General features: G+C 45.8%; 1 protein-coding gene across 1 annotated transcript in view; it reads right to left on the reverse strand.

Moving 5' to 3' along the window:
* Positions 1–4,253: 4,253 nt before the first annotated feature.
* NHERF1 (NHERF family PDZ scaffold protein 1) overlaps positions 4,254–14,416 on the reverse strand; it is a 76,092-nt gene continuing 65,929 nt past the window's right edge. Inside the window, exons 5-6 of the mRNA XM_053298975.1 lie at positions 6,781–6,879; positions 4,254–5,691 (exon numbers count right to left, since the gene is read on the reverse strand). Coding sequence (XP_053154950.1) covers positions 5,521–5,691; positions 6,781–6,879 — 270 coding nt within the window. The 3' untranslated portion in view covers positions 4,254–5,520. The remainder of the gene's footprint in view (positions 5,692–6,780; positions 6,880–14,416) is intronic.

Consider the following 14,416-nt stretch of genomic DNA (forward strand, 5'->3'; position numbering starts at 1 on the left):
CTGGCTTATTTTAGAAAACTCTTCAGATTTTGTTTTTCCACTCAACACATTTCAAGCAAATTAGTTCTTCCTTGGAAGTGATAATGGGCCAGTTTGGACAATATGTCCACCGGTCTCTCTGTATCACAGAGAAGGAGCATATGGGTGCACATCTCTCCCCCCATCCAGTATACATGATCATTCCGCCATATAAATTATGCAGCACAACAGCATGCAGTTGGAGAGAAGTGTGTGTACACAGACTTTATCCATGTGAATCAGAAAAGGTGGTAGACGTATTGTCCAAACCAGTCCAGTATCTGAGAGAGTAAAGTTTCCATGAAGTTAGAACTTCACACACAGAAATCCAGAAGATATCGCCTCTTACCTCTGTTGCCAGATTTGGCTTTTTTAAAGCCAAAATTTTGGGTTATGGCCCATTTGACTCACGAGTATACCCCTTAGGTTCTGGCCAACCGATTTGCTCAGAGCTTATTAGGTTTAAACTCCTATCAAGTCTGTAACTTGTAGCATTTTAAACACTGAACTGTTTCAAATTGCCTAGGGTCTACTTATCAAGGTTTCCCTGGTTGCTTTTCAAAAAACAAAACAAAACACTAATCTCTGGAAAGCCCAGCACACCCAGAGTGAGTCAGCTAATCAGTCATATCTTGTTCCATGTCCAGAACTGTCACAATTACAAATACAATCAAAACCATATATTGATAAATGCATAATAAAGATTCTGTCCCACGTCAAATGAAGTCAGTGCATTGCCCTTGCATTTTAATTCAACTGCACAGTAATTTCTCGCCTTAGGATGCTGTGCAGTGCAGCCAATTGCATCACCTTATGAGTAACATGACCAACGTAGGTTTGTATCCTCTGCAGTTTATGCAACTGGGTGCAAACCACTTACCATTATACCATTCCTTAACTGTCAGAGGCAATTCTAGATAGCTTGCTATCCTTGGGGGGGGGGAGTCCTGTGTGACATAAGGACTGGCCACAGTGGTCATACCTACCACAGAGTCGACTAATAGTATGCCACATGTCAACGCCTTGGCAGCATGTCATCTTCTTTATCTAGGATGTCAAAAAGGGTTTGTGAACTTGCGCTTTTCTTAGAAGTTTGTGCAATGGTCGACTTCCCTTTTGCCACAAGGGAGTGCTCAGGGTTGGCTGCAGCCTTCTAATCAGGTCAGTAAGCACTAAAATGATCACTAGAGCTTGTGGGAATTGTTCCCTGGGGAGCATTTCTAGTCAGGGAGAGATTATCAAGCTGATACATGCTGTGCTCTTACCCACAGGCCTCCCCTTTCCGATCCGTGGGGATTACAGCACTTTAATAACTCAAAGACATTGTTAACCCATGGAGGGCCTGGTTGAGACCTCCTCTCTCCCTGCTCTTTTTGAGATAGATGCCAATTACTCTGAGATTAGCATTTGCAAGTGGCTACACACCATCCCATATACATTCAATGTACAAAATCAAAGCAAGAAAAATCAGGTTCTGCTATTCCTTCACTAATCTCCATAGGTGTGTCATTTTCTACTCATCACTGAATGCTAAGCAAGGATCAAGTGTTGTTATAGGCAGGTTATTACAAGTTGTACTCCATGGTGCCATCCTGTTGCCTCCACTCCCAGAAGAGGAAATGTGAGAAGTTAAAGAGAGGGATCTTCCCTTTTGTAGACATTTCTCAAGTAAATCAATCACACGCTCTGCTTAGGAATGAAAACAGCACTTTGTGTACCAGGGGTGATTCTACACTTTGTCGCAAGCTGATTGTGTCTGTATAATTTTTTTATTTAATTGCCAGAGTGAGTTCTGGGTACAATACTTGGTTGTTCACAGATCTTCAGATAGAGGCCTCATTAGCTAGCATTCCTCAAGACCTACCCCAGGCAAATACTATATAGTGTACCATATACAGTCAAAGACACGTCTCACTTTTGTATCTGAAATGCAATCTGCCTCTCCTGTCCAGGCAGTACAAAAATACAGCTACAAAAAGCAGCTTCTCGGGATCCATTCGTTACCTGTCTATCATCCTGTTCTTCACTTCCAGGGTAGCAAAACAGAGGGCTCACTTGTGCCAACCTCTCATTGTAAAAATGACTGCATGATTGATTTCTAGTAGCATTCAGAAACCTGTACCTCTACTGCAAGCTGTGTTTACTAGTAAGTTTATAAACCTCTATTCATGGCACCTGAAGTAATTTCTAAGAAGCCCAATTTGCTTAAGCCTTTCTGCAAAATGTGCTCCTTCCCTCTCCAGTCACGTATTTGGTAAAGACTACACACACAGCAGGTACTATTTGCTTTTTTAAAAAGTTGTCCTTTCCCTCAGTGCATACATAGAATTGCAGCAGGACTCCACCGAGATGCTTTCAGCAACTCAAATAGTATTCTCTGGCCAATTAAGACCACTCTGCATTGTAACCATGTAAAGATGAACTGCCCGCTGGTTTCAGCATGCATCTCTTTGCACTTGTGCTGCAGTGCACCTGTCATTCTCTTGGCTAGCCATCCTGCTTGGCAATACTGTATTGTTATGGAACTCTTTACTATCTGCTTAGGATTTTATCATCCTAAATATTAGTGTCATTCGCAAACTTGGCTACTTCATTATTCACTCCACCACCAGCTAATCTATGAAGAAAGTTCCAAGGTTCCAGTAGCTCTCATAAGCAAATTCTACTTTATGTTTTAACCACTGCAAAAACTGATTTATTCCTATCCTCTATAGCTAGCTACCACTCCATAAGAGGTCTACAGGACTTTGTCCAAGACTTTTTGAAAATCCCACTATCTCCCTCTGCCTTTGCATAATTGCCTGTTGGACAAGGTATGTCAGATACACAGTCTAGAGTGGGAGTCAAGCCATAGACATAAAGCACAACTACACAGTTACAGCAGTAGACATTGCAAGAGTTGGGGGCAGCTGTCAGATAGTGGACTACAGAAGACAACTATAGGGTTGGATAGTCCTGTGGAAGCAACAGGACAGGAAATAGCAACCCTGCCTATTTTTCCTTGACAAACCTGCCACCGATTGCTCTGTTGAGATGGAGACAGTTGATGGTCTCAAGTTACATGGGGTGTGGAAGGCAGACAGTAGTTTGTAACATTGAAAAGAAAAACCTCATCATTGCAGAGATGAGTATGGATGCATACCAGTTGACTCCTTTGCATGCAAAAGGTTGCCAGGTGGCAACTCCAGGAATTTAGATAAGTGAAATGGAAGGTACAGTTTGCTCCCAGGTAACAGCCTGCTCCGTTTCTATTGTGGTCAAGGTAAGCTGCCCTGAAGCAGTTCTTGGATATTAGATATTCACCGCCATAGATTTCTCTTTGCAAATGATCTTCTGAGGAAAAAGGAGCCAGTACTAAAGAAGCTGCTGATTTTTGCAAGCGCAGCACAAAAAGGCTGAGTATTTCAGGCCACCCTGCTACCCTAACCTGGGTAGGGCTGCTCGTGTGCATAGCCTCTTTATCTGCCATTACAGAAACAAAGTGGCACAAATGTGTGACGCATGTGAAGATTATAACCCGACCCCACAAAGGTTTTCACATTCCTATCCTAGTCTTCTTGCCCCCAGTCATCCCAAGCAGTGGCACAGTGACACTGCGGGCAACCTGTGGCTAGATCTTTGGCGCCTCCCAGCCACTCTCCTCTCTAGCTGTTCAGAGCACACCTTCAGAGCTCCCCAGCCATTGCCTCTGCAGCCCCCACCTGGCTGCTCACCCAGCACCACCACCTTGCCTCCCTTTGCCAACCACAGCCTAAACATCACCGCCCAGGCACAAGCCCATTCCAGTGAGAACAGCTGCCAGGGGGTGAAGTGTCAGGCTGTGTCATGACTGGCAAAGGGAGGCAAACCAGTGGCAATGGTGGGGAAGGAGCCAAGCAGGGGCTGCAGAGGCAAGCTCCATCAGCCTCTCGGGGGCATGGCAGCTCCCCCTCTGGCCCCACTTGGTGCTCTGTACATGACTGTTCAGTTGTGGATCTACGCCTGATCTCAACACATGCAAGAGAGTACTCCACACAAATATCAAGAGCTGATACGTGGCAGTACCAAGAAAGAGTCTAATTGGTGGGTGGTGGATTACAACAACCTATTCTGTTTACATTAAGCCAGCTTCTCACAAAGAATTTATAGCTTTGTCATCCAGGAAGGATTGTCCGGTCACATGCTAAGCTCAGCTTTTCTCACAAGCATAAGCCTTTATAGATTTAAACATAAAATCAGCACACAAAACCAAGGAGGCTTTTTCCTTCATCACTTTTTTTCCTGTTTTGCATTCAACATTACAAACATGAATCAAGGAAATAAAACATTCACGGAGCAGGAATAATTTCCATAACATCTCAATAGACACAGGAGAAAAAGCTATCATTAGAAAACATTTCAGAAAGTGAAACAGTTTATATATAACTGTTAATTAAGCATTATTATTGAAAACCCTGGTCAGTTTCATCTCCAGGAGTAACCTGCACAGGGTATTCTTCTTGGCTGCTTTCAGTTGCTGCGTTAACAATCTGAAGATCCCTAATTTCCTGGTCAAGACAAGAAAAAAATAGGCCTATAGCCACAAGAATTTCTGAAGCTTCCTGCCCACCTCAGACCTTGAGTGTGCCAGAAAGTTTCGAAGCACAAGTTAGGCAATGCAACAAGTTCAGGGGTTGTTTGACTTGTCCCATGAACACTTTCGTTGCAGTTGCATCTCTTCTGGATAACTATTCTTTAGGGAGGCCATAAAAAAGATGGAGTGCCAGGGATGGACATCTCTAGTGAGAGGTAGTCTTCTTCATGGACAGGGGAGGACATTGCCAATAAAACTTTAAGAGCCAATTAAATTTGGATTTTCAAATTTCCATTCTAACCTAAGGCTACAATACTAAATCATTTATACACTGGAAGTATCATCAGCATCCCAACAGAATTTTTTTTCTGAAGTGAGTCAGTTAAGAGCAACACTGAAACAAGAATTTTAGCTTTAGATATCTTAAAAGCTGATGCTCATTAAAGAGGTACTAAGCACATCGTGGCCCTTTCAGGTGTCCAACTTGCCCAGCACATGTGTTTTCATTACGGATCTTGTCAAAGTTGGGGGAAAGATCAACAAGTTTTCCCTCAGAGAAGATATGCAAGTAGTGGCACCCACCCTCCTCCTCCACGGGCTCAATATGGGCACCACATTGGCTTCAGACTCACAGATCAACCAATCCCCTTACCATGAACATGCATGAGACCCACTAAGCTATTTATAGACCGTGTATAAACATGTCTTGTCATTCTTTTAAAATGTAATTGCGTCTCCAGAAGTGTGCAGGAGCAGTCTTCATCAAGCCATTTGTTTTCCTTCTGATTACGCAGGAAACAATGAGCTGCTTCCGTTCCCCAGGATATGAGATAGGGGGAGGGTGGAAATAATCCCTCCAGAGGAAGACTGGAGGTTGAGGAGAGAAGAGCTCTGGTCAGATGTTCCGGTATTGCCCCTGCTCCTTCTCCCTCCTTAAGGGTTGGGACACTTCAGAGGTTGCTGAAGAGTTCATTTTTCTTGCTCCAGTCCATCTGTGGTGCCCTTTTGCTGGTGCGTTTCTGGTGGGCACGTTCTTTGGCCACTGCCAGTGGGATGTCCAAATCAAGACCTGGGTCAGAAACAGAGCTACGTTTCTCCTCCTCTTTCTCCTGAGAATTGAGCTAGGAGGGCGACAGAAAGTGTAAAATTAGAGTTGGAGTCAACAAAAATTACTGTTACCCTGCCTCTATTACTGTTACCCTGCCTCTATGCATAACCTAAGACATGGGATTTGTTCACATGTTATTTTTCAATGTACAGTGGCCAGACTTGACCACTGTTGTATTCTACCTTGCAACCTTTCATGCTTTGTTAGTTAGAGGTTTGTCCCAGTGGGGATCATGTAGGGAGTTTTTGTGTAGACCTACATGATGCCCAAGTGCATGCTCCAGACGGATTAATGCAGGCAGTTTGCTTTCCTCCAATTAGTTCTGCTTTTCATGCACATAACCTTGTACTATAGAGCTGGGAATGTGTTCTATAGTATCCCTGCATGCAAAAATGAACGATGCCAACACAACAACTTCTGCAGACCACACATGGAGGTCCCCCCCAGATCAAGAAAAGGACCCTCACCATCAAGGACTTGAGTCCAGAAGCTGTGATTGACAGATGAGTGCCATGGCCCTGCTAGCCACATGCAAGAAAAAGCGTCTCCTCCACCCTTTGACTTCTTAGATAATTTAGACTGAAAGCTACCTAAACCCAGAAGGACTTGCAACTGCTGCTTTTGCAACGTTGCCTTCTTTTGTATGTGACTATATTTCCACCGAATGGCGCAGTGGGGAAATGTCTTGACTAGCAAGCCAGAGGTTGCCAGTTCGAATCCCTGCTGGTATGTTTTCCAGACTATAGGAAACACCTATATCAGGCAGCAGCAATATAGAAAGATGCTGAAAGGCATCATCTCATACTGCACGGGAGATGGCAATGGTAAACCCCTCCTGTACTCTACCAAAGACAACCACAAGGCTCTCTGATCACCAGGAGTTGACACCAACTCGAAGCACACTTTACCTTTACATGGAAAAACCATATCCACTGCTGTTTGCTTTTAAAAAATACAACTAAATGCTCTCAAAAAACCTCAGTCCATTTTGCTGGCCTTAGGCAGAGTCCTCTTGCAGCTCCAAGGAGTATTTATGCACACCATACTTAGTACTGAACTGCCCACCCCATCAGTCTTCCTTCTCTCAGGGCTATCTGCATACCTCATTGTGAGATTCATTCAGACTGGAGGAAGCAGACACAGGCTCGGGGGTGGAAGGACTTTCAGAGACAGGCTCTGGCTGCTCATCTTTGCTATTATCCTGGAGAAAGAAAAAGATACACTTGAAAAATCAGCAGTAGTATTTACACCAGAAGAGTCCAGTGCATTATTTTCCCACAATTCATACTAGCCAGCTCACATATTTTTGTGAAAGACGCAGCATTCCTCCTCCTACCCCTTTGGCAGGAATTTCATACAGCTGACCTGAACATTCTCAGACAAGAACAGCTCAAAATTTGGAGGCAGTGGGACCAAAACTAGCTCCCTGCCATACCTGATTTTGCTGCTGCCTGCATTACACCAGTTATGCTCTTCCAGCAGCTGCAATCTCCCCACCAGAACTGCTCTCAGAGCAATGCTCTCATGATTTCATAGCATCGCTCAGGGAAGGGATTGTGGTGGGGAAGTGGTGACTGACAGCTAGTGGGAGGAGCAGCAGCGGCTAATATAGTACGCCACCATTTTGTACCCTCTGAAAAACTGCCAAATTGACCCTCCCCAGTCTTTGCCACCTACAAATGGGGCATCCATTTTGACTCAGCCCTAAAATAAATATATTAATTTACATATAACTCAATCCCTGCAACAGCCCTGAAAGGTAGATCAACATTATCCTCAAATTGCAGAAGCGGGGAGGGAGAAGAGACGAAGGCCAAGATAATGTGGCTTCTCCAAGGCCTCCTAGTGAGTTCAAGGTTCCCCTCTCATGAAATGGGAGACTTCTTGTATCACAGCTCACTCTCTTGGCCACCAAGAGCTAGTGCAGTAAAGTGTACTCTGAGTGGTTGGGTGCACACAACCAGACCATCATTCACCCATGGACATTGTATGTGCTTTTCACAGCATCAAAGGGCTAGTTGTAACAGCTCGGTTCTCTATGAAAGAAGTCAAAAGGCCAAGCTGCACAGCAGGATCATTCTGGAAGTTAATTCTTCCCCCACCCACCCCCTCAACAAAGCAAGAGAGTTCTCTCTCTCTCTCTCTCACACACACACACACCCAACTCTGAATAAATATCTGAGGGAAAACGACCTCTTCTCTTGTCAGTAGTTTTGCTCACTGACCAGAGAGGGATGGGCAATGTTGATCTACTCCAGTCTACCCCTCCCTGAAAGGGAAGCAGCATAGGAGTCTGGGAAATCCCATCTCTGAGCAGATAATCTGCTGACAGGCTGATAAGTATGCTCTGGGCATCCTCCAGCCTCTTCATCCCTGGAAAGGATTAAATACCAGCTGTGCTCCATCTCTCCCCCAGAGGGGGTGGGGAAAGGGAAGAACACAAGGCACTGATACTTCTACCCTCTGTAGCTCATCTCTAAAAGGCTACCTCACTATCTTGGTTGAAGTATGTCCAGCTATTTTAGCCCACAGGACATCTGTATTGTTTTCTCTCAAAAAATAGAAAGGAACAGAAGCTCTGGTGATTTAGAGTGATTACAAAAGAAAAATGGTAACATGAAGACAGCAGCCCCAAGCCGAAGGGAAAACCAAGTTCTGGACTACCTCAAAAACTATGATTAAGGCAATGTCTGCACGGCTGGTGGCTGACACAGAATATCCTGTACCTTTCCTTCAATGGGAAGAAGTGAATATGAGGAGGAACCTGGCATTTCATAGCAACAGAAGAAACTTCAGCTGCTTCAAGTTAGATGCACTTGCTTTTGAAGGCCTTTTTGCACAATCGCATCAAGCAAACAAGTTTTAGCTCTTTTGCCCCCAAGCCCGCCAGTGAGTTTTCAGTGCCAAGAGCACGATATCCCACTAGCACATAGCAGGGCATATCACTTGAGTGCTGCCGCCAAATGAGTTCTAGCCCAACCTTCTGCTTGCTCTGCTGGTTTTCCGTTTGCAGTACGTTTTCAGTGTAGGACATTCTAACATGCAATTCCCACCTGCATTTTGATATGGATCAGTCTTACTGCCTTTTTCTGCTACATGTGCCAACCAGGTCTTCCTCATGATCAGTTCTGTACAAGAAATGTACATCTGTTTCCTATTCGAAGTATGTGGCTTGCACTGCTTCCCTAAATTTAGTAACTCTACTTACAATAAAATGCACTTTGAGACATGGCCGGGGGAAGACAGATTTTGGGGGAAGCTGTGTCTCATCACCGATTGCATCAAATGATATCTAGTAGTGCCCTATGCAGATATTGGGGCTATTCACGTGACCGCGCAGGGGGACAGGCAGGGTTCAACCTACCTTCCCCTGGATGATCAGTCTTCATTTCTTCAGTGCACAAGCGGCACACTGATACAACCCACACTGCCAGGAGTAGTGCGGATTAACAGAGACCAGGACTCATTTTCCCAGCCTCTGGATATCCCACAAGGCACCACATGAGGAGTGTGGTGTCTTAGGGGATTCCCTCATCAGACAGGCACTCTAGGCGCCCATCTCTGAATCTCCTTGGGCTGTGTGTGTAACCCCTGCTCTTCAATGGTTAAACGTTAGGTGATGAAATAGGCTTGTCCAGTAGGGGGCTGCAAGTTGAATAGGGGCTAAGGTAAAGTGTGCCATCAAGTCAATTTCGACTCCTGGAGCCCACAGAGCCCTGTGGTTTTCTTTGGCAGAATACAGGAAGGGTTTACTGCCTCCTCCCACATAGTATGAGATGATGCCTTTCAGCACCTTCCTATATTGCTGCTGCCCAATATAGTACCAAGAGAGAGAGAGAGAGCCTACATGAGAATGCACCTGCAAGCCCAACATGCTCCCTGCTGTACCAGAGTACAGCATTTGCCTGAGGTGACAAACACTGTACTTGAAGCTATTCTCCCCATGATGTGGAATGCTGGTGCCCCAGGGGTGACTCAGCAGTTCCTGCCCAGTGTAGCCAACTCTGGGCCTATTTAGGAACGATGCCTGTGCCCCCAGCTTGCCAGAGGCCCTGCAGGAAGAGGAAGAAGAGCATCTGCTTCCCAGGCAGACCCAGGGTGAGAGCTTGTGTATCTGTGACTTCTGTCCCCTGCTGCTTGCTGTTTGCCCCATGGGACTAGCTGCTCCTGATCTGTGGGGAGTCTGTGAAAGACTGGGGCCCCATGGGTGATTCAGCAGTTCCGGAACTCCATCTGCCCAGAGTAAATGTACTCTGGGCTATTTAGGGATGTTGCCTGTGGCAGCAGGCCCGCCACCAAAGGGGTGACACCAAAGGCAAGCCTCCTGGCCCAGGAACCTATGTATGTGTGGTAGTGGTGAGTGGGTGGGCATTTTACATTTTGGCTTCTGTTTTAAGTCCTGAGTGAGATCGGTTTATAATGTGTCTGGGTCTGTCTGGAGATGGGGAGACAGGGGGTGTATCCTCAGATTATGGGGCAGCTATTCCAGTGGTTGGCAAGTCAGCAGGCCATTAAAGGGGAAGGGAAATCAGAAATCTAGTAGCTAGCAGGACAGCCAGAAGGGGAAACAGCTCTTCGACCTCGGGGAGCAGTGCCAACCACCGAAAGTCTCACCATGCTCCTGCCTAATGCCAGGTCAGTCAAGCATAAGTCAGAAGTCATCCATGATCCAATTCTAGATGAAGGGGCCAACCTGGTATGTATCACAGAGACTTGGTTGTGGGAGGCTAGTGGCCCAGTCTGGTCCCAGCTTCTCCTTCCAGGGTACTCTGTTGAGGAGCAGGTGAGGGGGATATGGGTAGGGATGTGGAGTGACTGTGGTTTATAATAAGATCTCCCTTGCCAGGATCCCAGTTGAAGTGTCTGATCATATCGAATGTGTGTACTTCTGGTTAAGGTTGGACTCCTAATCCTGTCCCACCTCTGCAGGGTTGAGGGGCCCATTAGGATGGTCCACCTGAAAAGGTTATTGGATTAAATAGGATTCCAAGAAGCCTTGGAAGGATTTAGTGTTGGCTCTGTTGCTGATCCTGTTGATGCCCTGGTGGAGAATTAGAACAGCAAACTCACTAGGGTGGTAGTCATGATCGCTCCCAGGCATTCTCTCCAACAAACTTCAAAATTGGCCCCTTGGAATACATAAAATCTATGGGGACTGAAGCGGCAAGGTAGATGACTGGAGCACATGTGGAGGAATATTTGACTTGAATCCGACAGATTACAACGTCAAGAATATTTGAAGATCTATACTCAGGCAATACATGTGGAAAGAAGCTATTATTTCCTGCCTGTATTGCATCCACCAGCTCACGCTCGGCAGAGTTGTTCAGGGTTGTGAGAGGGCTAATATGTGCCCCTCCTCCCTTGAATCAGAATTTGATTCAGATCCCACAATTACTGGTGTCTGATGTGGAGGGGTCCAGCAACTCTTATGTGGATCAGTTTCGGTTTGTGACTCCTGAGGATGTGGACAATTGGAACGATGTGGCCTACCGCCTTTTCTCTTGACCCTTGTCCAACTTGGCTTATACTGTCAGCCAGGAGGGCTGCCTTCTGGACTGCCTCCCAGCTCCAGGCAGTCTTGGAGGAAACTGATTATCTAGACCCCTTTCGAACTGGCTTTCAGGTGGGCTATGGTGTGGATACTGCCTTGGTCAGCCTGATGGATGTCCTCCAATTGGAGGAATCGACGGGGGAGTGTAACTCTGTTGGTCCTTTGGGATCTCTCGGCAGCTTTTGATACCATCAATCATAGTATCCTTCTGGACCATGTGAGAGGGCTGGGGATGGGAGGCACTTATCTGCAGTGGTTCCACTCCTACCTCTTGGGCAGATTCCAGATGGTGTCCCTTGGAGACTGCTGCTCTTTTAAATCTGAGTGTTCATATGGTGTCCATCACGGCTCCATATTGTCTCCAACGTTGTTTAAACCCTACGGGAAACCGCTGGGAGAGATCATCAGGAGATTTGGTGCAGGGTGTTATCAGTATGCTGATGACACCCAAATGATGACACTCCATGTCAACATTATCGGGAGAAGGTGATCGGCAGAATAACCTCCCTAAATGCCTGCCTGGAGGCAGTGATGGGCTGGATGAGGGATAACAAACAGACTAAATCCAGATAAGCCGTAGGTACTTATTGTGTGGGGTCAGAACTCGGGAGACTATTTTGATCTACCTGTTCAGGATGGGGTCACACTTCCCCAGAAGGAACAGGTACAGTCTGGGGGTGCTTCTGGATCTTAACCTCTCCCGGGTGTCCCAGGTTGAGGTGGGGTTTTTTTTAATCAGCTTTGGCTGATATGTCAGCTCTGTGTTTCTAGAGATAAATGACCTCAAAACAGTGGTATGTAAGTCTGGAGGTTACCAGCATGACTACTGCAATGCACTCTTTGTGGGGCTGCCTTTGTATGTAGTCAGGAAACTGCAGTTGGTACAGAATAAGACAGCCAGGTTGGTCTCTGGGTCATCTCGGTAGATACCATATTACTCCTGTGTTGAAAGAGCTATACTGGCTGCCGATATGTTTCTGGATAAAATACAAGGTGCTGTATATAACCTATAAAGCCCTAAATGGCCTTGGGTATTTAAGAGAACGTCTTCTTTGCCATGAACCCCACCACCCTTTGAGATCATCTGAAGTTAGTCTACAGTTGCCACTGGCTTGTCTGGTGGCAACTCATGGTCGGGCCTTCTCTGTTGCTGCCCTGAGGCTTTGGAATGCACTCCTTGTTGAAGTAAGAGCCTCCCCATCTCTGACAAATTTTTAGAAGGCAGATAAGACACATTTGTTCACCCAGGCTTTCAATTAGATTTACAGTTCTTAATAGTTTTTAACAGTTTTAACTTTGTGTTAAAATTTAAATTGGTTTAATTCTGTTTTAATGTGTATTGTTTTTATTGTAAACTGCCCAGACAAGTTTTGGGCGGTATATACATTTGTTAAATGAATAAAGTACAGTGTCCATCTCCTCAGGCAAATGCTGTGCTCTGGTACAGTGGGGAGGGTGGGGTTTCACAGCATGTGACAGTACAGGGGTGGGGCCTACAGGTGTACCAGGGTACAGCATCTATCAACTGAAGCACACTTGAATAGGGCTTAGGTTTCCATGAGACTGGCTATCTAATTTCACACAGCAGTCAGAATTGTGAGTGCCAATTTACCAACCCCCACTCCCGAGACTTAACAGATGCTTGTTGTTAAAGTGATGATTATCTCCATGTTGTGAAAAGCTTCACCTGCTGATTTTGGCTGATAAAGCCACTAAGGGCCAGGCTAACTTTTTTTTTTCTGGTCAGCTGGCAACCCTAATCAGAAAAGCAATTGTGTGCTGTAGAAGAAGGTATTGAAATTCTCCAGGGACAAACTCTCCATGCCCCTTTCTGAGAGATATCCTTGCAGCAAAGGTACAACCATGACAGAAGGTGCATGAACCAATGTATATCAAATGGAAAACAGGTGTGCCTTCCACTTTAGACATTTATTATGCACAAGTCATGGGGTGCTTGCACATGATCAAAAGAGGGTGGTTTGAGGCTGAGACTTATCCCATCCTGAACAAATAGAGCCTCTGTTGGACTCTGCAACCCCCATTCCTAGACAAGCAAGGCAGAAGCTAACTTTGAACAGGGGAATCCATCCAAGTATTGAGAGAACCTTCCCACAATGCACTGCACTGCCAGAAGAAGGGGGCGCCTCAACTGCCCTCTGGTCACAAGGGGCAAGGAGGCAGGACAAGCCCCATTCAGGCCATTTAGAGTAAGTGATCCTACAGTGGGCTGTACAGAGCAGCACATCCACAGATCACAGCCCCCTTCAACTGCAGCACTCTCTTAACCACATGGCAACTGGCCTGGGACCTGCAAGTGGAATGGAAAGTAGACACAAGATCAACAAACCCAGGTACTGGGGCTCCTGCCTTTCACTAACCTGGGTCAAGAGTGAGCGTTAGAAGCAGGGTTGCCCGAATTTAGACTACCAGGCTTTGGGGTTCTTGCCTTTGTTTACATGAGCACGCAAGCCTGGGTTAGAGGTACATAACCCAGGTTTAGACGCTTGTATAAAGAGGCATACAGGGTAGCACTACCCAATGAGTTAAAATAGTTAATCTCTCTTAATATAAAGCAAGGCATTTATATCAGGTTTGGTATCATTTTTATCTTCAGGAAACTCCAAGCAAAAATAAATCTTTAAGACAAAGAAGAAAGCTAGGCTCCTTAGAGCTTCCTTGGTTCCTTGACTCCCTCACCCGACAGGTTATGTTTGCGCATTATCACTAAACTTCCATACCCCCTATGTGGGCATAGTACGTTTCTCTCAGATATGCATTTCTTGCACAAAAGTAACCTTGAGGAAAGATCCATAGAAAGATGGCTATTTGGACTTTGTCCATCTACCCGTCTACCAAAAAGGAACATGAAAGCACAGTTCAGAATCAGCAGATCTCTCTGAATACAGTGGGAAGCAAAATTTAAACTTCTACAGATGTAGTAGTTTGGTGGGTACCGCAATTAGATCTGCTGCACCCCCAACAGGCAGATGAATGCCTTTCAGTGACCAACTGAAAAGGAGCCCCTGATTTATTGGCCTGCAGGGAATCTATGGCCACCCAGTGATGTGGACAGTGACCACATCCGGCACCCAACAGGGAGAGCTGATTAGCAGCTTATTCGGAGGCTAAGTTGGCACATCTTTCTCAGAATTGGCAGGCTTCTATCAGGATCATGCCAAGCAAA

This window comes from Hemicordylus capensis, chromosome 2, assembly GCF_027244095.1.
Source record: "Hemicordylus capensis ecotype Gifberg chromosome 2, rHemCap1.1.pri, whole genome shotgun sequence".
In the NCBI taxonomy this organism is placed as follows: domain Eukaryota; kingdom Metazoa; phylum Chordata; class Lepidosauria; order Squamata; family Cordylidae; genus Hemicordylus; species Hemicordylus capensis.